This window comes from Bombus vancouverensis, chromosome 4 (assembly GCF_051014615.1).
Source record: "Bombus vancouverensis nearcticus chromosome 4, iyBomVanc1_principal, whole genome shotgun sequence".
NCBI lineage: Eukaryota > Metazoa > Arthropoda > Insecta > Hymenoptera > Apidae > Bombus > Bombus vancouverensis.
Window position 1 is genome coordinate 16,567,262 of NC_134914.1, and position 24,816 is coordinate 16,592,077.

Consider the following 24,816-nt stretch of genomic DNA (forward strand, 5'->3'; position numbering starts at 1 on the left):
TTCTTTTAACATTTAACAAGATACTGTATATATATATGTATATATACTATATGTATATATTTGTATATTTAATATTTAACGTTTATCGATCGTTCGCCCCTTTAGCCGCTTGTTAATTAGACAATTTGATCCCAGAACACATGGTAATAGCTTATAAACGTACCATTTATTTATAATTTCGCGTACGAATTCTTTTATGTATAAATTTACAGGTATCGTAACTCGCTAGTCCTTCTCGTGGATCTTCCGACTATCCCGTACCGACTATCTAAATCGCGTCCTTCGGGCTATAGTTATCGATTGATCATATCGATTTTGTATAGATCGTTGGTCGTTTGTACGAAAGTCCCGCAACAAGGAAATCCAATTACCTTTCTTAAGATGTTAAGATGGAAGAGAGGTTATTTTAGGCGTATAAGATTATCGAGATAGTTAGCTTTGTAAAAGGATGCAAAGGAAGACGCGATTTGGTGATCAGTTGATTTGGGAGGACGTTAGATCGGTTTAGTCCTTGGTGCAAGTCTTTCGAGACACGACTGAAGCAAGTAACTGTTTCTTTGGCTTTGAGATGTAGGCGCATCGATGAACTCGCTGTGAAATGTTTACTAAACTTTGCATTGGTAATGCAATGGTAACATATCTTTCATATGTTAAAAGAATCGACGAAAATAATTGTTTTTGAATATCTTTTGAATTATCAACATTTTAAAATAATGTTCGATTTTAAGATGCGAATGTTGGAATTTTTACTTAGTCTTCTGAAGATCGTAAGATTAAAAAAATCGAAGTACATGAAAATTTGGAAATTAAAAAATTTCGAAATACGAATAATTGAAAAGTTGGAGATTCGATGAATCAAGGACTAACACTTAAGAATGAGAAAATTTTGAGGTTGGTAAATTTAAGACTTATAATGAATCGATTCGAAACGAAAATATATTTCCATTCCAAGTGCACTCACAGCGAGTTCGTCAAAACGACTGAACTATGATAGAAACGAGGTATACACTCATCCGTAATAACATTAAAGCTCGCAAGAGAAGCTTACGTAATCAACACTAAACGTTAATCACAATTCTTACACACGTTACGATATTATGGCCACAAGGTAATTTTCACGTAACATCGCGTTAAAAAAAGAGAAACTTAACTTTCAACCAATACAGTTGGATCATAGTTGAGCAGGAAAATTTGTATTAAATTTAAGTTTGGTTACGTAATTCTAGAAAGTTTAATTTTTATTTGTCTCTCTCTTTCTTTCTCTCTATTCGATATTTTACACGATAAATTAAGATTGACACGAAGTATTAACAGTCACACTATAATGAACTTATCAAGCACCAAGTAACGAAACGATTATGAATACAAGCTACGTCGATTCATCGTTATTGCAAAAGCTAGATAAATTAATATACTCCTCTGTGTAATAAATAAAACATATTACGAATAATGAGTATTTTAGATAATTTCACTAAACAAACAAAAACTTCCATTACTCGACATGCAATAGGTTTCATAGAATTGTAGGATATACAAAGGAAAAGTGTCAGCGAAGAGAAATGTGAAGCAAATATCTGTGAATTGCGAAAGACGGAATTCAATGATGCGAATTGACCTAAAAATAATTCCAAATGAGGTATACTGCATTCGTCCATAGTTTGCCCTTAACGAATTAAATAACCTGACTTAAATTCTTCTGAATTATCTACAATCCAATAATATCAATTAAGAGTTAAATGAACAAAAAGGAAGACAAATTGGAGATAACGAAAACGAAAAACAAATTAAAGAAGATCTTCGTTTTCGTCTGTGACACCATACATCTGCGGCCGTCGTCCTTGAAGCTGTTGCTGTTGCTTCTGTGCTTGTTGCTGTTTTTGGAGGAGTGCGATGCTGGCAGCTTTGTAGTTGATCGGCCCATAGGAGCGGTAGTCCACGTCCGCGTAGTCGAGATCCGAAAATTCCGGCTTGAAGGGCTGCGTAAACAGAACATTACAACGAACACCTTAGTCTAATGTTCTCTTCGGCTACGCAAACAGTGGAGCGTGTGTCGGCTCGCACGTTGCACGCTCGAATCCTCCTGCATTCGAGCTCGGAGGGATATTTCGAAGCCAATGTAAGTTTCATGGAAACAGCAGAGAGAAAAAAGTAAAAGCGTTCTTCGTTAGACTGTGTTTCTCGTCGAATGAATCGTTTTTATGTTATGCTGGGTGCGTTCGAAAGTTTTAAGGACCGTAGATACAAGCGAGCAATCGGTGATTTCTTATGTAAAAATAAACGAGAAGCGTGAAATGAAGTTTCTTCTGAAAGTTAAAATTAATTCATAGAAGTTGCAATATTTAATATTGGATCTAGCAGGAAAACATTGTCTTTTATTAAAATATTCATTCTTTGTCTCTTTTGCCGTTTATCATTCGAACTTCCCAATTATAGCGTTTCTCAATTCCACGATAATGGGTTTATATTGAATTATTGAATCGAACTAGAAGAGAAATATTCTTGGTATTTTATTATTGTAACACTATGGTAGAATCTCGACTATGTTTCGTGTAATGACGAATGGCAGAAGTTGGAGTATCGCTAGCCGTATTGTTAGCGCGTTAGCGTAGATAATTGAAAGTACTTTGTGCAGATACAATCGCAAACGAACGAGAATCTCCTGGTTTGGTAGTATGCAAGAATATATATTTTTGCGTATCATGTGTATATTGTTACATATTTAAATTTCCTGTAAATGCATAAATAATCCAATTACCTGTCCATTAGTTAATTAGTTTAGATATTAGAGATTCTACTCTGTTCGTAATATCTCTTCCAGATATGGATTCGTCTTCCTCTGCATTACCAAGAGATAGAAATCGCAGGTGGTCGGCAAGTTATAATCACGATATTAGCTTTCTGACTAACGAAGCTGAATCTAATCCGAATCTAGTTTAGAATCTTGAACTTTGAACTTTAAAGTTTATACATCACCGATATATATTTTTCGTAGTTTTATGTTATTCGAAATGTTTTGCATTTAAAGAATCAATTGATTCATAACAGATTAATACAGCTTTAAACAATATCATATATCCTCATATATTTTTAAAGAACATACCTTTAATGCTATGCATATGTATTAAAATTTAAATCGCTTTACTTTGTAAGAGAGGTGTCCTAAAGAATATTTTATCTATGCCATATTATCTTTTCAAGTTTTAATCCCGAAACTTTACTCATCTCATTTCCTTATCCTTTTATTCATCATCTTTTTGCTTCTTCTTCATTTTCTACCACTAGCCTCTATGTGATTAAACATCAGGTATAAAATAGTTTCACAGTATGGTTGGAATGTGGTTCTTTGATATTCTTTCTAAAAGAAACACTTCTGTTAATTTTTTTTTACAAGATTTTGGTATCTCTTTTTAGGACCTTCTTGGAAGATCTAATAAAAAAATAGAACTTACGTTACGTAAATTGGTAATATTCGAAAATATTTATTTTGTAGGTAAAATTTTCGTAAAATATCGAATCATTAATTATCTTTTGAAATAATAAATTATATGTCCTAGAGTATTATGTTGAATTCCATTAAAAAAAATGTTTTACACTGTACTCGTATTTAAAATAAATGTATCAAGATTTTTTAAATAGATCAAACGAGATATGATTACACAGTAAGAAATTTATCGCTATATTATCTTCTAATGTTTTCAAATAATAACGAAATTAAAATGTTAAAGATTTTTTAAATGATAAAAGATAAAATGTAATTATTATTTCAAAAAGGTACATTTTAAGGTACGTTTCATAATAACAACAATGTAGACACAATTTGCCAGATTCTTCATTACGTATAATGTTTCATATGCTATGGTTTATTTAGGCGTTCATAATCATCGTTATTATTCATTATACACGTTAATAACATTTATGCAGATGCGTGATTAATATTACATTGTAATATTTCACTGATTTATAACATGCGTCCATTCGATATTTAAAATTATTATGAAAAAAATTTTCCAAGTATATGAAAGAAGATCTGCAAAATTTTTTAACGATTTTCTCATTTACATACAATAGAAAATAAGCTTCAAAATACTATCTGATTTCATTCTTCAATCGTCGTTTTTCGTACAACGAATAATATTTAATGTATCAAGGTGTCTAATCGATATCGTTTCACTCTCCAGACTGTCTGACTATATACGTCCTGCTACTACTTTCGCTTTATTCCCTTTCCAACGTAAACATGCACGCTAAGATACGATGATTTGAATCAGTGAGATATTATACGTTTAAAAAATTAAAAAAAGAAGAACAAAGTAACTTTCAGAAATAAAGTAATATATATAATATATGCGTTGTTACTGAACTATAACTGACAACGAGGTGATATAATTATAATCGACGATGAAAATATTGATATTAGACGAGCAAGCTTCTTTCCTGGTTCGAAACTATCGTCATCGAGAACACGCCACTGTAACGAATGAAGTATTTTATTTTCAAATGCAGATCGCTTAAAAATTGTTTATAATTGAATTTGACAGTGGCAAATTATAATACTCGGCTTGACTCAAATAATCCTACCTTATGCTACATTTCTGTTGATTCTAAAAATTACTGCCTCGTAGTTGCTCTTCTTTATGTTATAATAAACCTTGTGTCTCGCGATAACCATTGTCAAAGGATTCTAAAGAATTGAATTATTTCGAAAGATGCACGTTTTCAGAGTTATTGACGTCAAAAGAAAGACTGATTTTTCTCCGATATTTTCGGTTCCGCGGGTTCTCCGTGAAACGTGGTACACGTGGAAAAAACCTGAAATCTTTCGACACAGTAAATGCATATTGTACGCCGATCGAATCGCGACGAAGGCCCACGCATCGATCGAGATAGCAGCATCGGACCACGATATATCAATATGCTGTCTACGTTATAAAAGCAGGCATCCAGCTAGCATGCTACAACGTGACTCGTCCACGAAGCCGTTGCTGCCGCGATCGTTCTAATCCTAGCATGCACAATCGAACACAGCCGGATAAAGCGATCATCGAGCGACGTTTCGACGATGAATCGACGCCGATTCCACCTCGAAACTTTCGACGCGCGCCTGCCACCCGAACAGCTTTATCGTTTCACGAACAAACCATGTGTTCATTGCTGTTAGAATTTTAATGATCAGTCAGATGTATACGTCGCTTCGTTTCGCGAACGTGACAACGCGGATCTCTGTTCTGTACGTCGCTAATACCTAACAAGGACGGCTAATTTCGTGAATTGACGCGAATACGGAATAAGAGTACTTTTAATGAAATGAAATATTAAAGATATTGTGAGACGTATCGTAAAGTACAGCGAGATATTAAAGTATCCGTAAGCAAATTTAAAAGTAAAATGTTAGGTATATTAGTTAAGCGTATGGTGCATACGAAATGTTGTTTCTTTCGAATTTGTATTTGCCGGGCTAAATCCATTCATTTCTGTACTATCATAAATCATAAAAAATTTGGAAGAATTATTCTTATATGGAATCGTGTATTATTATATGGAGTCGTGTAAAGAGTTAATGGCAAATCCCATAGTATTCTTTTCGTTGCTACCGCGCTGTATTTTTATCATGCTTTTCTTTCGCGCGGTAAAAAGTTCGTGTATTCGATTTCTATTTTTCGTTGCATGCTATGTATTGGTATATAGAACTTTGATACAAGTTTCTTGTAAATGTAGCAGCCGAACCGGGAAAGCTGTGGAAGTTGCACGGAGATTAGGACAAATTAATCCTTTGCACTTGTTAGTTGATTTTCTTCGTGAATGCTGCATTTGAAGATCGTTGAATTAATATCCTACTTTTGAAATATATCAATATTTTCAAATTTTGAGAGGAATGTTTCTTGAAAGTTTGTAAGTTAAGAATTCCTTACATGTGGAAATTTGAATTATGAGTCGTTGCTTCTTGAATCAGCGATTTAATTTGGAACTATTAATCCTTGTATCATACGATATTAATATTAAGCAGAATCGACGTATAAAGAAAGGATTAAAGTATATCGAAAATAGAAATGAATTTTTTAACAAATAGATAGTTTGCTATGAAGTTTACGATATGATGGCAGTGTTTAATTTGAAGCATCGTTTCGATGAAATTCGGGTTACCAACGCCCATAAGTTTGGAATCAGTAGTTTGTTAAAGTTTGCGATTGGGATTGAGTTTATGACGCGAACGTGACCTATTCGCTGCTTTTCTGGCTTAGCTTCTTTCGCTTATATCTGGAAAAAGCTTCGAAACTCTGATTAAAAGTAGGAAGCCGATTTTGGTCGCTAGCAAAGTACCGTTCAAACTTGAAACATTTCAAATTTTTATCATAGAATTATAGTATTTTCTTGGTGTAGAATATCGGATTATCTTTTATTGCAACTCGTATTATTATTAAAACCTGAATTGTGACAAAGATATTTTCATTTTTCTTCCTTAACATTTCTTATTGCTATCTGTATCATTATGGTTCTTTCGATTTTATAAACCACTAAACCAGATTGTTTGAAAAATTTGTCCCATTTTTAGCTAGTGTTGATATTAAATCCTATGATTCATTTGCTGAGCGTAGAAGATATTTGTTGCTTGTAACGAACGGTAAGCTGCTTAATTTGAACAAATAATGCTTCCATTTGAACTAAATGCAACAATCGCAGAGGAACGTCTGGAATTTGTTAACAACGAAAGCATTCCTCAAGAAGATACTACTAGCATAAAACATACTACCATACACGTGGCTTTTTATTAAATTTCTTTCATAACAAAAGATTGAATTTATTAGATAAATATCTATAAAAAATGGTCCGAAGAAGTTTATCGAGGAGGAGGATGAAAAGTTGAGAGCAAATGGTAAAATATCGTTAGAGCAATAGACATGTGCATTAGTCGATAAATGTGAATTTTCAAACATCGCTGCAAGCCTTTTAAACGGTCATATATTATTCAATTATATCGGATTAGTAAATTATATTAAATTCAGAATTATTTATATTATTCAGAAAATTAGTTGAAAATTATTCGAGTTCGAAAACATCGAAAGTTACGATTTCTAGAGTATCTCGCTTTCCATCGAGATATAAATTCTGTTAAATAACTGGCGCCACTTATCTATAGTGAATTATCGATTCGACAAGTAACGTGACCGTGGAAAGGCAATTAAACGATTATGAATGAGCATAGTCTAATAAGACAACGCGCTTATCTTCGCGCTGTAGATTGAATTTTATAACGCACCGAAGAAAGTTTAAATCTCAAATGTACACGCTTTGTTATTCTTTTAGAAATTGTGTCATTCGTCGATAAGCGTAGATAAAACTGTTTCGAAATTTATTGGCGCAGTGTATAAAAATTTAGAAATTCCATCGACATCGGAAAGCAAATACAAATTTGACAATTTTCCTTATTAGTTCGTTATTTTCATTAACACGCTGCGAGTGTTTATGTATTTGTGTTACGACGAATAAGCAACAGTGGCAACAAATATATAGAATATCAAAGTAAAATACATATTACAATATACAGACGATAAGATTTTTATTTTAAGTTTTATTTCTTCATTCGTGTCTATGAAAATATAAATTTCTATAAACATTTCCCGTCTAATCATTAAGTTTCTATCCTGTTCTTGCGAGCTAATTAACTCTATTTTATCATAGCTAAGAAATTTTATAAGTTTCAGGAAAATACGAAAAAATAATTGTTAACACGTGTGACTTGGATCTTATGTCAGAACTCCTTTCAAAATATCGAGTGTTTGTTTATTTGTTAAAATGAGGATAAGATCAGGGAATCGAGATTCGAGAGTGAAATCACGTTCAGCGCGTTGAATTCAAGAAATTATTCACCGAACGAACGAACGATAAATCTCCAACAACGATTATCTGTTATATAATCTCATCAAATATCTCCATGTTCGAGATATTAATGATTTTTAAGATATATCTCTATATCAAAACATTATGTGATATACATTGTATCATCAAGTGCAAAGGATTAAATACTACAATGTGAAAAGCTTTTTCTACAAACAGAGCCTCATTGTCCATATGTCGTAGCGCACATGTCGGATCGATCGCCATACCGATAACAAATCTAAGCAATACGACGTAATTCATAGAATACAATGTACCTACAAGGCATGTCGGACGCCAAAATGTCCTAGTAAATGTACGTATCGCTCTTTGTCTGCTGACCCTCCTACGAACAAACATTTGGAATACAATTGTTATGTATGACAACCCTGTATATCGTTATGAATACAAGCGACAAATCGTTTTAATCTTCATTTACAGGGTTCTCCCATAATCTGCTTGTTATACTTGAAGCGATTCACAAAACGACTTGAACATTTGTCATCTCTTTCAAATATATTATGCGTGTTATATAAAACATCTGAAATTTCATTAGCACTGTAACGAGCGCTGCAATGAGAATTGTAAAATTTCATAAATATACATATAATCATGACAATCGTGTCTCTCATTGTGGTGCTAATAAAATGTCTAAACGTTTTGTATAACAGGCATACAATACGTATACACAGGGTGGTTGGTAATTGGTGGTACAAGCGGAAAGGGGGTGATTCTACGCGAGAAAAGAAGTCGAAAGTATAGAATAAAAATAAAAAAAAAAATTTTTTTTTTAATTTTTCCATCGAGACAACGATCTACAGTGAGATCCGTTACAACGTACCGCACGCGTACCGAGCGAAAATTCAAAGTCGATTTTCTCGAAAACGAAGCCTCGAACGAAAAATTTGTATTCTATATTTTCGACTTCTTTTTTCGCGTAGAATCGCCCCCTTTCCGCTTGTACCACCAGTTACCAACCACCCTGTTATATAAAATTGTTGTGTGGTACGTGTTCAAATACTTCCGTGAACCGCTGTATATTATTCATTTAATCCTTTCTGTTAAGATACTTCCTTTATTCAACGTTTTAAACTGTTTTTCTGAATTTTAATTGTTTAATCGGTGACAATAAAAATTTTCGATAAAATTTATATATTAAGTATTTGAGTATCGATATTTAAATAAACGCAATTTTCGATACAGACATTTGCAAAACAATTTATTTAAGTTTCGACGTTTGTTACGCGAGGAAATGTATCATTGTTATTTTTAATATCGAACAATCGTTATTTCGATGAAATAACTGGAGGGAAATTTTCAGACGTTTGACATGGAATTTATAAACGAGATTTTTAATACAGTTACAAGCGTTTGTAATATTTAGGTAATCGCAATATCACCAAGCCAGTGATATTCAACAGAAAAATTCTTCTACGAAATTCGCTTTACGTATCGTCCAATTTACCTGTTTTCAATTCCACGCGGTTTAATCGACTTTTTCTCCGCTAGCTGGTTTCAATTTAAAAATACTTACCGACCAAGTTGATACGCGAACAAAGGAGGAAAAAAGAAATGCAAACCCGTTGTTGGTAATTATTAAAATTATAGAAATGGCAAGCTCGAAAGCATATTTAGAATGCAAGAAATGAAAGAGAAAAGAGGCAAACGAATGCAAGAAATCATACACGCAGAAACAAACGCAAACAAACAGACACAGTCGCAACGACGGAGTAATATTAAATTTCGAACAATAGAAAATTCATACGTAAAAACAACGAAACAATTTCCTAAGAAACAAAATGTTTAATTTTTCCATACCTGCTATTCCGTTGCGAAATTAGGATGTAATCCAAACGATATGTAGTACCCAGCTTATAATTCGTTAGTTATAATTATAATGACCTTTTTATTACTTGTTATTATAATCTGTCGTTAATATATTATTATAAATTTGTTTAAATGATTTTTTAATGGATAATATTTTATTAATAATTAGTAGTCAAAAATTTTAGTAGAAATTTCTAAACATTCAATCCCCTATCATTTTTCGATTATTTTGATTTCTTTCTGTCGAAGATGAACTGATTATCGAATTGATTTGTCAATAACGCTTTGATGGTAATATCGATTCAAGAATTTACGCTGTAGTTTATAAACACTTTTCAATGAAAAATTTTTCGGACCTGTCGTTTAGTATCAAAAAGATTCGTAATTTGTTATCATATGAATCATCTTCCCATTTTATATATTCTTTAGAAAACCAATGTAAAAATTTCAATCGTTTGCACATTTTTTATATGCTATACTGTATTTTATAATAATACGTACTCATAATTTATAATTCATTAGTAAAATCAAAATACGTTATTTTATGATTCCATCGTATATACAAATCTTTATGTAAATATAAATGATTTCTCGGATATAATTATTTTTCATATAAGTATTTACGTATCAAACATACCCTTTTTCGACAATCTCTTCATATTTATAAACGAGGAATATTACGATGCGATATTTCGAACGAAATATCTCGTATATTTGCTTTTCAATTTTCGCATGTAATGTGGTATAACATACGTTTATCGTTAATCCTTCCACACTTGTGAACAAGATATCTGTTAAACTAATTTTCATTTCAAATTTTCGCAGCAGATATATCTCACTCTGATAAAAGGTCACACGAGATCTTGTTGAGAGCGTCGCTCGAACAACGAGATATCTCATTAATGGATGCGAAAGATTCAAATTTCCTTCTACCATAATTCTAAATTCAAGCTTCTAATTACAGAATCTCTATATAAATTTCGTATGTTCTCCATAAAACACGTATGAACAATTTCATCTCTAATTTCCCATTTCCTTCCCTCACAAACTCAACATTCTCTATTTACTTTATCATTTACGTGATATTTATTATATTTACGATTACTATCGATCAAATTCAATCGTAAGATTAACAAATCCTGTGTTTTTGCGTAACAAAACAAAATTATCCACGTATCTATGTAACATAGAATTTTGTATTTAGAAAATATCGATTATCCGAATCATCGAACTTTCCAATAACAGAACATTATCAATTAGCATACCCTACCACCCTGGAATTCGATGAAAGTTTTCCAATTTTTATATCACAAAAAAAAGGAAAGAGGAACATCTAGCACAAAATTTTATATTAACGGTATATAAATTATTTCAACCACCAAATAGCCTCAACGCGAAAAATCTATACGCGATATACACCGCAACTATAATTTGCAACGTGAGATCATCGAACTCGACTAAAATTTCTTTACTTTTATATGAATATTCGCGTATCGATTTACAAGATATTAATTATCTGAGACAAGACTTCTCATTGCGAAAACACGTATATCGTAACCAACGATCTACAGCGTAAATTCCCAAACAACCTGAAACCCGAACCCGCCCAACTGACCTTTTAGACATCGATCTCCTGACCGACGTCCCGGAAGTGTAGCTCGGCATACTGCATTATCGTGGGCGCGGACGGCGACCGCCCATCGCCAAGGTTCGACGACATCCTCTTTGACTTGTTCCGGTTCTTCGTGTCACCTGTGTCCGCGTAGTGCGTGCTCTCCGGTGGGCAACGATTCGACTGTCGTTCCCAGATCTGCTGACGAGAACTCGGGTTCGATCTGTGATAGTCGGTTGGACATTCCGCGATGTCATCTTCGTAGTAATGGGGATAGGAGATTTTGTAAGTCTCGGGTATACCGAGTTCTTGGACCTGGTGGAAGCTGGTCTCGCAGGAGGGCGCGCTCGCGTACGCGTCTGCTCTCCTGGAAGCTTCTGGCCGCCTTTGTTTTTGCTTCCGCTCGCTACGCTTGTGCTTCCTGTACTTTTGACTTCGGTCGCTTGACCGGTTGCCCGAATGGCGGCGCGGTTGCCTCGTAGAGTCGTGGTTCGCGTAGTTCTGTTGCTCCTCGTCGGGATGAGCCACCATGGGAAGATGATTCTCGTGCTGTGCCAAGGTCGGTGGTCGGCTGTTCGCGTGCACGTACGAGGTCTGCAAGGGGCTAACTATCGAGGAATGATAGAGGCTGCGCGTTAGTGGCAGTGTTAGTTGGCTGGAACTGTTGCTCGGTAATGGATAGCTGTACTGCTGCATCTCCTGCCGGTGTTGCTGCTGGTAGTGTTCTTTGTAGTTGTATAGGCTGTCGGTCTGCAACAGGCAGGGTTAGTCGCTGGGGATACGGCCGTCGGGGGAGGTGTCGTTAGTGGCGGATATCGCGATACCGAACCCGGAGGCGAAATGTTATTTCGTCTTTCGAAACAGCGCCAGTGGATTATTATCATCGGTCGGAGAGATGATTGGTCGCTTGTAGATAGGTCTACTGGGATTTTCCTATGCATATACATTCTTTGTTATATGGATGATTTAGGCCGGAGAAATCGAAAATATTTTACAGGATATGTGGTTATCATCGATGACAGATGAAATTTCAACTTTGAAAAGAAAAAAAAAGCAGAAAGAAAGAAGAAACGAAAGGCGATCGAAGGTTCGTTGTTTGACAATTTTTCAGAGGAAATGTTCGACAAATTAAACCAATTTCACTGACTCGATGGTACTTTAGAGAAATTATCCATGGATTTAGCGAACTATTATTTTATCCTTCGATCGTGCTAGTGGGTAATTACCGCATGCGTGTTGAGACAAATGATTGGAAGATAGGTCCATTGGGATTTCAATATGGATTCTTTATTATACGAATGATTTTAACAATGGAATAATTGGAAGTATTGAGAGGGATGCGATTGTTCCGATGAATTTGAAATTTGAAATGATGCGAGATAAAATTTGTCGAAGGAAATGAAAGGCGATTGTAATTCCATTATTTGGATATCGATCTTTTGTTATACGAACGAATTAAACGATAAAATGATCGAAATACGCGGTGGTCTTTAGCGATGAAGCGAAAGTTGAAATTTCGACAAAGTTCTTGAGAGAAAGAGAATTTATCGGAGAGAACGTAGAGACACAATGGCTATTTCACTTTTTGCAAATCATTCGGAGGAAACATCTTAATTCAAATAATAGCATTCTATAATATTAATTGTATCTCAGAAATTGCTGTTGATAAGTCAGTGAAACGAGAAAAGCGAAACATTTTGTACCTTTTAATTTTTATTTCAATTCCGTTCCGGGAGAACGAACGAGATAGCTATTCGTCGAATTAAAGTTTAATATGCAAATATTGTTCAAACTGCTACGATATATTCGACGTCAATTGGCTATTTGATTCATTCACTGGCAAAGCGATTTGTTCCGAGAACGAAAATTTCATCGAAGTTATTGATCATATGACAGATAACGTTGAATGAAGCATTTTTTTCTGATATTACTATTTATTCCGTGTGTCATTCGCGTATGTCGTATATGATTTATAGCGTTGGCACGGCTCTATTGAAAACAAGTCAATCGTACATGATCAACGTGCAAATCAACTTGTTAGGATTATCGAAGAGAAAAATGTATTATACAATTTAAACGCTTTATCGTATCACGTTCAATCTTTTCTATCTATTTCATATTCTTTTCGAAAAATAAAACCAGGTAGCTTCGTTTTTACAAACAAATTATGAATTTTACGACTCAGTTTCTTCTAAATTATTGAATTCCAATCGAGTTTTGTCTGGATACTCTACTGATTCTTTCAGATAAATTGAACATACGTCTTTTTTCCTTTTCGTTAAATCTTCTAAAAGGAAAGTTATGTAATTGATAAGGAATAGTACAAAATTTCCTCTCTCCGATATCGGAATCATTTTCGAAATTCCTATGTCCGATATATTCAGTAATATTTTAGCTGCTATATGCTATACTCTTACCCCGACGAACGATTAATTTATTTAATAGTTTGCTAAATTTCTTTCTCTTATATTTCATTAGTGAAAGAGCCAGTACCCGCGATCGACATTTTCTCTTTTCTCCTTAACCGCGAAATATAAATCCTAGCTTATACACAGCAATCCCGGGAATGAGCATAACGTGGTTATCATGTACCTCTTGGCGAAAGTACTCGTTATAAGGAAGATCGTTTGAAGCTGGTGTCGCGTCTCAAAAAGATTTTCCTCGTCGGTCGACGAGAAGCGACTTGGCGAACCAGAGCATCCGTATCTCCTTTTCTCCGTTGCTTCGAATAGACCGAGCAAACATCTTTTTTACTATCTCTTCAAAACAATATCAACTCCGTGCAAAAGGGAATTTTTTTTCCTCCAAACACAAAGAAAAAAGGAAATGAGAAAGAGACCGCGCCACTGAGTCTTTAAAAGGCTTCGAAATAATATTTCACCTCCTTTTATGAATGAGGTTGAAAAGCTTTGTGGCAAGCAACGTGTACAGTTGTTATTTACGTGTGTATGTGTGTACTAGTATTTTTGTGTCGTGAGTGTGGAAACTTACTTGATACGCGGCCGACATACACAAGGACGGTCGCTACATAGGTGGCCAGATCCAGCTTAGCAGGGAAAATATGATTTCCGATTATAACTCGGCAACTCCGGCAACTCTACCTCCTATTTGCTCGAAGCTGCTGTTTTATATCTATTGCGGACACGTAAATCGTACTCATGCAGTAGGTGCGATGCTAATTATTAGAAACTGGTGCTTAAGGGATAGGATTTACTTTTGTATGCAATGTTCCAGAACATCGTTGCTGCTGCCTAAATCTTGGTCGCGATAAAATGGTAGAAAAAAATTCAAGTGCAAAACATAAATTGTCATCTCAGAACTGTTGGGATTACATATATATATATTTCCTTTTTTCAAAATATACCACAAAAGTACTATAACTTATACCATAATCGAGCAATGCATAAATAACTATACACAAAATACGTATAACGTAGCTTTTCTTCCAAATGTTATTCAACAGCGATATAAATAAAAGAGGATTGTTTAATTTAAAGTATTTAAACAAATGACTAATGCTTATGAATTTTAAAATTCTTTCGCTTCTACTCTTGAATAAACGTCGTTGGTTCATTATACGACTTGAGCAGTGGGTAATTCAAGAAAATGGTCGAGCCAAGCGTAGACTAATTACACGAGGTCGATGGGATGTGATCGAACGAGTGAGATCGTTGGCTGATATTGAACAATCGTTGAATATCGACCGAGTTGGTAATTAAGATGCATGAAAGAATGGAAATGGCGAAAATTTGATTTTTCGATCATAACATGTTTGTTAAACAAAGCCCTTGTCTTTTAATTTCTTAACGTTAATCATTTGTTTTTAAAATGTTGACTGATCGCGACATGAAAATCATACAGGCGCTGTATCTTAAATCAATAGGAAATTAATCGAATAGAAATCGCTGATTAGTGACATTATTATCTCGCGAATGGAAAATGATTTTATTCGGTGGAAAAATTGAATATCTAATCTTTTTCTGTAATTTTATTTAATAATCGAATCTTTCCTTCTACAGCTCTGTTCCGATTACGTGGCACATCCTGTTACCTAACAGTATTACGATATATTTCCTTTCAAAACTACATAACATTCCTTCAAAACGCATGATCAAACTAATCAAACAAATGTTCCACAAATCCTCTCCATTTTTCTCTCCCACTGTAAATAAACCCGTCCTTCAAAGAACATGCATCTTATCCAGCTCGAAAAACATGTTGTAAAAACAAGATAGATACGTAGATAGAACACAAGAACGAACGATTGGTCCGATCGATCGATCACCCTGCGGACGATCAATCCCAGTGTGTTCGTTTCAACAGCTTCGCAAGAAACGAGCGATCTCCTGGGGGCGGCAGCAACGGTTCTTCACGAACTGCTACGAATACGGGTACTTAACGTACATAGGAAGGAACACGAGTAGTCGACAAACCTTGGTCCTCGGCAACGAGATGTTTTTCGGTGGAAAAACGGGAGGGGGGACGTTTTGATAGGTGTGCTTCGAGGGATCGGTCTTCTTCAACTTTCTTGGCGCTGGAATCGGCGGTGGCGGTGCCACTGTCGGATTCGACTGTTTCTCGTCCGATTGATCCTTGTTCGAACGACTTTCGTTCGAACTTTCATTAAAATTTTGATTCTGATCCGATTGGTTGGTGGATAAAGACGGTGTACCAGATCTGACGATAGTCGTGATCGTACTGGTACTTCCGTTCTTATGAGGGCACTTGTATATCGGAATAGCGTAAAGCTGATACTTCCTGTGCACGTTGTTCTCGTGCCTGCGACACATTCTCAGTGAATAGAATTGCGAACGTTTGTGCTTCCTTCGGCGTGGCTTTAGGCTGTTGTATTTCAACACAGGCGAATTATTCCTGGGCATGTTGTAGTCGCTATAGTGAGGGCCTAGGTGGCTCCTGGTCGATTCATAACCGGAACTAGCGTCGCAGAGAGACGCCGTTCTGCTAGGCGACCGCGAGGGACATGGCGAGCTCTGTACCGAACGATGATGATGACGATGGTGATGATGCAACGTGCCATGCAAAGCCGAAACTCGGGCAAACATAGGGGAAACCAACTAAAACAAAAGACAACCGGCCGCTACTTATGCTCGAGTTTCACTCTTTCCACTCCAATTCATCTTTGCTCGCATTTTACGATTTATAGACATTCATATAGAAATTTTGTCTAGATATTTGATATCGATAGGTGCTACTCCTTCCAATTAATGATATATCATTTTTAATTTTATGTGGATATCGTTGCGTGTTAAGTGAGAATTATTGGAACTTGGGGCATCTACTATACCGATACCGGGTGTTTCTAAGTTTTTTTTCTAGAATATATCGTCGAAATAATTTCTCAGTTATGCCATTTATCGATTATATTGTACAAAGTGTTTCCAAATTTACAGTATATCGTTTCGTGGGGCAATTGCGGTACACCCTGTATTGATTTGATACTTGATATCGACCGATGCACCTCATAAAGTTAGAGGTTACATTGCAATTATGAAGTATCGATTTTTGACTTGAGATTGATATCTATAGAAAGTATTCCTACAAACTAGCAACATTAAGCTTCTCGAACAATGACGAATAAGTCTCTCCGAACGTATTAATTCAATTACTATCTTCAAGAATTTTGAACTTTCTTGAGGTAATGTAAATAATAAAGATTTTTACCTGGATTTTGTGAATGTAATTTACAAATTGAATAATAAACTGTAATAAATAATAATTTAAGATTCTCACTTTCAATCGTTCTAATAGAATTGGAGTGCAAAGAATTAAAACCCTTCAGACAGTTCAGTGCGAAGAAAAATTGCAAACACTTGTCAGTTAATTAAATTCACTTATGTGATAATAGAAATGGATAATTGAACAAGTCCACTTGGTATAAATAATATAAAGAACCAAATAATTTTATTCTAGCGAATTGACCTGTGAACTGATCTTAATGAACGAGCTGATCTTCAATTTATCTGTGTTTTATCATAAATACTACGATATAAAATTTCAAGCAGGAAAATCGAAATAATTATGGAAAATATAATTCTTGCAGCTCGACCAATCGTCGAACGCTCATATTTAAAGCCGACAAGGAAATGCCGCTGGAAATAAATAAACCGCGCGAAAAGCAGCCGCTATTATTAGTTTTCATTGTTTCAAGGTACTTCCGTATTTAATTTCGAATAATATCGGAACACGATCGAAGGTTTTTACGCGAAAAATACTCGAGAAGTTTATGCTCTCATCTGCCGAAAATCTATCTTCGTAGCCTTCCAACGAATTGTTTATATTAACGACGCTCCTATATACATGTTAAATATTTCGCGCGATATTTTTGCACTGAACAACCTCTGGGTTTCGTCAAAATCGTCTTCAAACTGCAACCAGTTTATTTCCTCGGGAAGTTGAATGTGGATTTAATCGTACGAATAATTCAAAGTCCCCTTCTTTCTGTTTCTTCAATGTAACATTCCTTTTAAATAACTTTTATTTGTAAAATTGAAATGTTGTTTATAAAAGACAGAACGCGCGAGGATACTAATTGTACAGTATACACGTTTTAAATTTCTTCTCATTAATTTCAAATTGCATCTTTTCTCGTTTTCTCGTATAACACGAAAATCTACATTGAGAAATCATCTTTACTCTATCCGCATTACGAATTGTACTCGGGCCTCTTTGAAAGCTAAGATTACGAATCATACGAGTTTTCGTCTATCGTTTGTTTGCGTCTCTTGTTATCGAGCAGGACAACACGCATTTGTAATCAAGATCGGTCGTTTGTTCGAAAAATTCGTTCACCGAGCATAGGGCCAGTTATTGTCGCTCGAATAATGTCGCAGGCGTACCGTGCAAGCAAACAGGCCAAACGGACAAACTGGAATACTGGCTGCAGAATGAGATCCGGCCATCGAGACGGCTATTGTCACGTGTGCTTCATTTCAATCTGAGTGGACGAAATTGCTGTGCTAGGCGATTCCTCGGAACGATTTCAAGACCAGCGTCGAATAACAAGCAGAACAAATATAAAACAGGCTGCTTTCTAGCTGTTTCACGCTGTTGCTTTCAGACATTCCACTTACCTTGATACGTAGATACGATGGAAGAAGTCGATTGCCGTGAAAAGGTCGCATTAAACACGAATGTAAGTCTCGTTTAGGTTTGCCAAGTTACTTGAATTCCAACGACTTGACTAATCTGAACGAAGCTTTACACATATCCGTATCAGGTTACTTAAACTTAACCGACTTTAAATGAAATATGTAATTCGATTCGTACGAAGATAAGTTTGAAGTCAAGTTACCTCGAATCGATTTGAAGGAAGCTTTAAATACCCGTGTCGGATTACCACAGCTCGAACATAGGCTTAAAGTTACATAACTCAACTTGTACGGGCCCAAACTCGAAGCGAAGTTGAGTAAGTTAATCCGAACGAGACTTCATAAAGAGAAAATCGTGTTCAGCGAGTAAATTTGCCGGAACGAGCACGAACGGGTGCGTTCGACGGGTTTCGCGAGGCGATCGGAAAATTAATTTGTTATCTCTGTGTAATTTTGACACGGGTGCGGGGCGCAATATCGATCAATCCGCCGCGTCGATGACGATTTATGATGTGACCGCTCGCGACTCGTTTCCCATTCACCTACGGACACCGGCGTGACGGCCCGTGGTTTGCACGGATTCGCCTGAATATCCATTCATTAACCCTTCACGCTTCTGCTACATCGAGAGAGGCGACCGTTGCTTTATCGACGCCACGGCTTTCGCCTCCCGAACGAATTTTACGCTTTAAGGACACGTCGTAATTTTCATCCCTTTGCGACACGCCATGCATTTCGAATTTTAAAATTCGTTTAACCACGTATGACCACGAGCTTTGCTGTATTATTTAACGAATTAAGTGATACAAAAGATAGTACGGATCCTATATATAGATTCTTTTTCACGGATTACCTCTGTGATTTCTGTATAATCAATTCCTTTTTTGAAATTTCTCGTCAAATTAAATTCCTTCTTAACCTTCTACCCAATCTTGTTTAAGAGGAATCTGCGTAACAACCTGTCCTAATTTGTTCAAATAAACGAACTATTCAAGCGCGTGATACGATTTCAATTACAGTCTACTTCAGTGACAATTTCTATAATTCTCTTTCATTTCTATATTCCCTTAAAAGTCATTGTTAAGTCAAGCATCAGTTTTACTTTCTCCCCCAGTTTCTTTTCAAATTTTTCTCTATTATTAACCACATCATACAATTTCCATGTAAATTCCCACATACTTTTCCCTTTCTTCTAAATCTCGACGCGACTTTCAAACGTTCGAGAGGAATCTCAATTACCACGACCCTTCCTTCTCTCGTGACCTCGATATCCCTCTTTATCCCTCTTTATTTCACCCACCATTCGAACCTTGCTACACGCTAGTAATTTCATTCCCGATACACTCAATTATCGAATGTTAATCATCGATGCATAGCGGAGTTTGTTAATTATCCTCTTCGAAGGGAAACTCTGGTGGTGCGTGAAGCTGACAACCACAACAACAGGTACAAAAGGTTAAACACGAGACAAAGATGGACAAAGAGAGGGGCACAACAGGTACAGGGAAACGGTTAGCCGATCGTAAGACACGCAATTATTGAAATGGATGTCCAACAGAGGGATGAGGTCTCGTGTCGAAAGGGCTTTGAAGGCCACTCGATGCCGCGTTGCATCTTTAATCAGGCATCGTTGCAATTCCGTGGCGTAATCACAGGAGGGCCGGGCGCGCGTAACGTGAGATGCAAATTGGCGAACATTTATCGACTCGCTGATTATTTAGCGTCTCTAGGAAATTGATCCCCGGCCGAATGGTCTCGTTCAAAGCGTTCAAGATGGATGATAATGCCTGCCCGTCATCATCGCTATGGGGAATTTCAGTATACGTGCAGATTTTCCAGAATTTAGTCGACTGGAAGTGGTCCGATTCTCTTGTTTCGCTATACATTGAGTTTGATACTGGAATTATCAAACCATGTTCATACGATCTAGATCTTTCGTTTTTTTTTTTTTGTTTTCAATAACAACGACGTTTTTTGGAGGAAATAATTCTGACCTTTGTTGAGCCAGAAATCGAACAGCTATATGTGTCTTTACGACATACCTTGTACAACTTCCAAATTTGAGCGTATGATGCATACCATGATATTATTGCGTCCTCATATCAAAATAAAAACCTAGTTAAGAATAGAAGATGGATAAGCATCGATAGAAAATTCAAGGTACGCGAAGATGTACTTGGTCGATTGATGCGAGGAAGGGTCGAAACTCATTTAGAATGTCGTTGCACGGTGGTATCAGAGTGCCTGGAATCTGAGTTCGTCGAAAACTTCGTTCGACAGGCTAATTATTTCTCTTGTGACATTTTAGCCTCGTATCCCACTCCTGTCTCGTCCCTCAATCCGAACAATAATGCTTCCTTGACGTGATCACGGCAGAAGTTCCGCTCGTTTCCATTTCCGAAATTAGGAGCGTTCTAGGGGGAGGGGGCAGAACTTTTATTCATTGTTATCCGCTCTTTGATGTCGAAAGTGGACGACGGAGCGCGTTGCCAGTTTTTAGTTAAGCGTCCCCCTGGCAAAACACCGACAAAAACTGCGCCGAACGTTAGCCACCAGCACCGGTTTTTAGCAGAACTGCTTTGCAATTCCAATGGAGGAAAGCAATACTTTCGGCGAATTATTAGCTCGAAAGGTTCGGCCCCGCGTTTCTCTACGAGGCCTCTCGCTCTGAATAATGTTGTTGATTTTTGTTTCCAATGAACGCCGATCATCGTATGGATGGTGTTTCCATGTGAAATACGATGAACTCCGTCGGTAATCGGATGTATTATCGTTTTCAGATCTTGTTTAATCGTTTTCGAGTATTTGATCTCCGTTTTATCGTGAATAATACTGCTGATTTTTGCTCGGATAAACGCAACTTGTATGGCACTTTCCATTGAAATTCGATGAAGTATCTCGATAAGAGGATGTATTATCGTTTTTAAATTTTGCTTCACTGTTTGTAGAATGTGGGCTATATTTAATCAGCGCGCCACGTTTAAGCTCTCGTTTAATCGGTTCGAGAATCGATTAACGAATGGAAGTTTCTAAAATAATACGAAGCTAATGTTCTTTCTGTTAACTGATGAAAGCTGTACGATATTGTTTCTGATCTAGTCTATCACACTCATAAGTTATAACTTAATAAGCGATAACGAATCCTTTCAAATTTCTTATTATTCTTATTACCAACGTTCATATCGAAGCAGAAATATGTCCTACGTAAAACTTTGCTAACATTATATGCAAATTCCGAGGATCGAAAGGTACATCTAAAGGCAATTGCATTTAAATGCTTGAAAACTTTCTAGATTCGTCTCTATATCGATATACATTTTATCGAGGCTATATTCTTTACTTCGGATTATGATTCGACAAAACTTTTCTTCAAGATTTACGTTCTTATATTTCTTGTTTCGTCCAAAATCGAAATATAGTAATGACAAAAGAGAAAAAAGAGGAAAAATAATAGAAGAAAAGGAAAGGAAAGGAAAGTATTGTCGAGTGAATATACGATAAATCACACTGTTTACGTAGTTGTAGAGCATCGGAGCCAACCCTTTTCTCGTTTGTTTTTCCCGCGGGCTATTTCCCTCCGGGGTGAAATAATTTTTAACGTTAATGGATTTTACGCATTAGGATAGAATGGGTAATACACAATTATACGTCACGGGCATTGTGTCGTGGACGAGATCAGAATAAAACGACGGATTGAAAAGGGAGGAAACGGAGGAAAAAGGGCGAGTGGGTTTTCCACTCAGGCCGGGTGAATTATTTCTTAATGAAGCAAAGGAGGTGCCATTACGAAGACCTTATCGGAGCCCTCGTTTCTAATTACCCTTTAATAATTTAGACGGTCTGCAGTCCTTTCTCTTTTATTCCACTCTTATTAGCGAATTCGGGTGAAACGTAAACAGCTTGCCAATTAAAACCGCTGGATCGTAACAATAAATTATTTCCTAATCGTCTAGAGCGGGTTTTTAGGCTTTCGAAATTAGTATTCTCTTTAATAATTATCCTACTATGTCAATGATTATGTCTTTTTTCCGTGTTTTATGGGTGTAATAAAATGCACTTGTTCACTGCAAACGACTTATGAAGAATAGTATAAGCGTTATTACGTTTCACAGTGGAAATGAATTTATTATACGGACCACGATCGATCGAATTAATTGAAAAATAGCAAAAAGACAAAATGATACAAGTATTATTTATTTAAATGTATCGTGGAATTTGATGTTGTTCCATGCGAGTTCTTTGTAATAAATAAACTTGTACAAATAAATCGCCTACTTCTTGAGAATATTCACGTATTGGATGATGAAGTTGAGAAATTTACAAAAAGTGAAATTGTATGCGATCAGTTTAGTTTCTGACAGACTTATTTATGTATGTATGTTTCGTCGTTTTGCCATATATAATCTCGATTAAATATCATAAAGTGTAACTGAGCGAAAGATCAAGTAGCTTCATACTGCTTCTATAAATTTTATCTTGAAAGACGTGCACGGAACTATAAGTAGATAAGGTGCGAATTTCTAATAGGCACTCGTAAATGTAAAAAATATTACGTTCCATCTCTAGAAAAATATACAATATCATTCTTTTCTTTCAACATCCTAACGTTCTCCGCCAAGTTCGAATTTTCTCACGAATTTTACGCTTTCCGCATTCTCCTTCACTACATTAACGCGTATAGATATTTTACTATGAAATTTTAACACTATTTCTTATCATCGTCTAATATTCGTTTCGTATAAAAATTTTACATCGCCCTTTTACTTCTCGTTGTCGTAAACGCATCGTTGATAACGCGAGGGAATGTGTTGCATAAAAGAGAAACGCATTTAGAAACGGGTTCGAGAACGAAATAAAAAGGTGGCGAAGCAAAAGTGACGAGGGAATCTTCGCGGAAATACTAACAGTATGCTGTTATCGCGACTAAATACGATATACATTCAATTTCATTATACGCGATACTGCACTTCGATATTCAAATTAAGACAACAGTATTGCTCCGGGATTTTCCTGTTCAAGCGATCGTCGTACATTTCTCCTTATGACAGAAACTAAGATCGCGAGCTTAACATTTAACGAATAAATTCCTTTGGAGTCTCCTAAACCTTTATCTTAAGAGGTTGTTTACCAGAGCTCAGATCGTATCGTTCGTTTTATTGAAATGAAAACGTTTGCCCCGCCATCTTTTCCTATCGTAAGCCCTCGGATTCTCGAGTTCTATTTTTCTTTTTTTCTTTTTTTTTTTTTTTTTTTTTTTAGATTTGCTTATGATACTTTGATTCTACGAGCCTTAATTGGAAATAAAGGACAAGGTAGAAAGTATCGTTTCTTTTTTAGTAATTTCTGCTCTCCGGATGGAACGGAGAGGGAAATTTAATTAAAAGAACACTCGATGTTCTGTTTAAGTTACAGTTCAAGATCATGGTACATATCTGAAATTTCGTTAAATTAAAAATCTATCATATAGTTCAGAAATCTTGAGTTGCTAATTTGAAAATTCTTCTGGAAGAGATGTTATTGGATTTATTAATTTATAAACATCCGATTAATTTAATTGTTTATCTTATTATTTTTGTATAGAAACGGCAAGCCTTGTTTGACTCGCTGCTACTTTTTTTTTAAATGTTTCAAACAAAACACGATTAGAAATGCCACTTCACTATGTATAAGTATTATAGATATCATGTCATCTCTGAAAATACCAATCTACCGAAATATCGACGTTTCACCATTTTCTTCCAATTATTAAAATTCGCTCAGTTCGGCTGACTAGCTTTCGTGCAAATGACAATTTTCAAATTAATGTCAATCTCGATTAAGACTCTAGTAGAGTGACGAATAGTACTAAAACCGAGCAATGTGAAAAATATCGAACGTCATATGATATCACAGTTTTCAACATAAAATTTTGTTCGACACCGTATTGCACCTGTCTACATTTATTCATCACTAATTGACAAATTTTCACACCACTTGCACTATTCTTAATTGTTATCTATGCATGCTGTATAAATTGTATTATATTACGAATTGGTAATTTCACGGTTAAAACTGTAAAAAAATGAGAGCGAGCAAACATTGTTCACAAATTGACGAAAAAGCGTCAGTAAATATGGAAAATACATGTTCCCATTTACAACATATGACAGATAACCATGATCCTCGATACGAATCAGGTTTCTTTAACTGGCCAGTTTTCAAATGTAACAAAAAGTACAAAAGTAGACATTTCATAACGGAAATTATTTGTAAAATCCGTCGCCATTAGCGTTTCGACTAATAAACCCTTTTGACGTGACAACATTTTTCGAAAAAAAGAAAAAAAAAGAAAGATCAAGCCCAACATTCGTTTATGTTATAAATTCGCAATCAAGCGCAATGTAAAACGCGATATAT

At 35.7% G+C, this 24,816-nt stretch overlaps 1 protein-coding gene across 2 annotated transcripts in view; it reads right to left on the minus strand.

Annotated features, from left to right (window-relative positions):
- Positions 1–1,852: 1,852 nt before the first annotated feature.
- Positions 1,853–24,816, minus strand: part of nrm (neuromusculin) — a 428,251-nt gene continuing 405,287 nt past the window's right edge. The window contains exons 20-22 of one of the 2 annotated variants that reach the window (XM_076618030.1): positions 15,745–16,386; positions 11,315–12,061; positions 1,853–1,976 (exon numbers count right to left, since the gene is read on the minus strand). In XM_076618030.1, coding sequence (XP_076474145.1) covers positions 11,318–12,061; positions 15,745–16,386 — 1,386 coding nt within the window. In that variant the 3' untranslated portion in view covers positions 1,853–1,976; positions 11,315–11,317. The remainder of the gene's footprint in view (positions 1,977–11,314; positions 12,062–15,744; positions 16,387–24,816) is intronic. The other variant, XM_076618029.1, reaches the window with a different exon arrangement.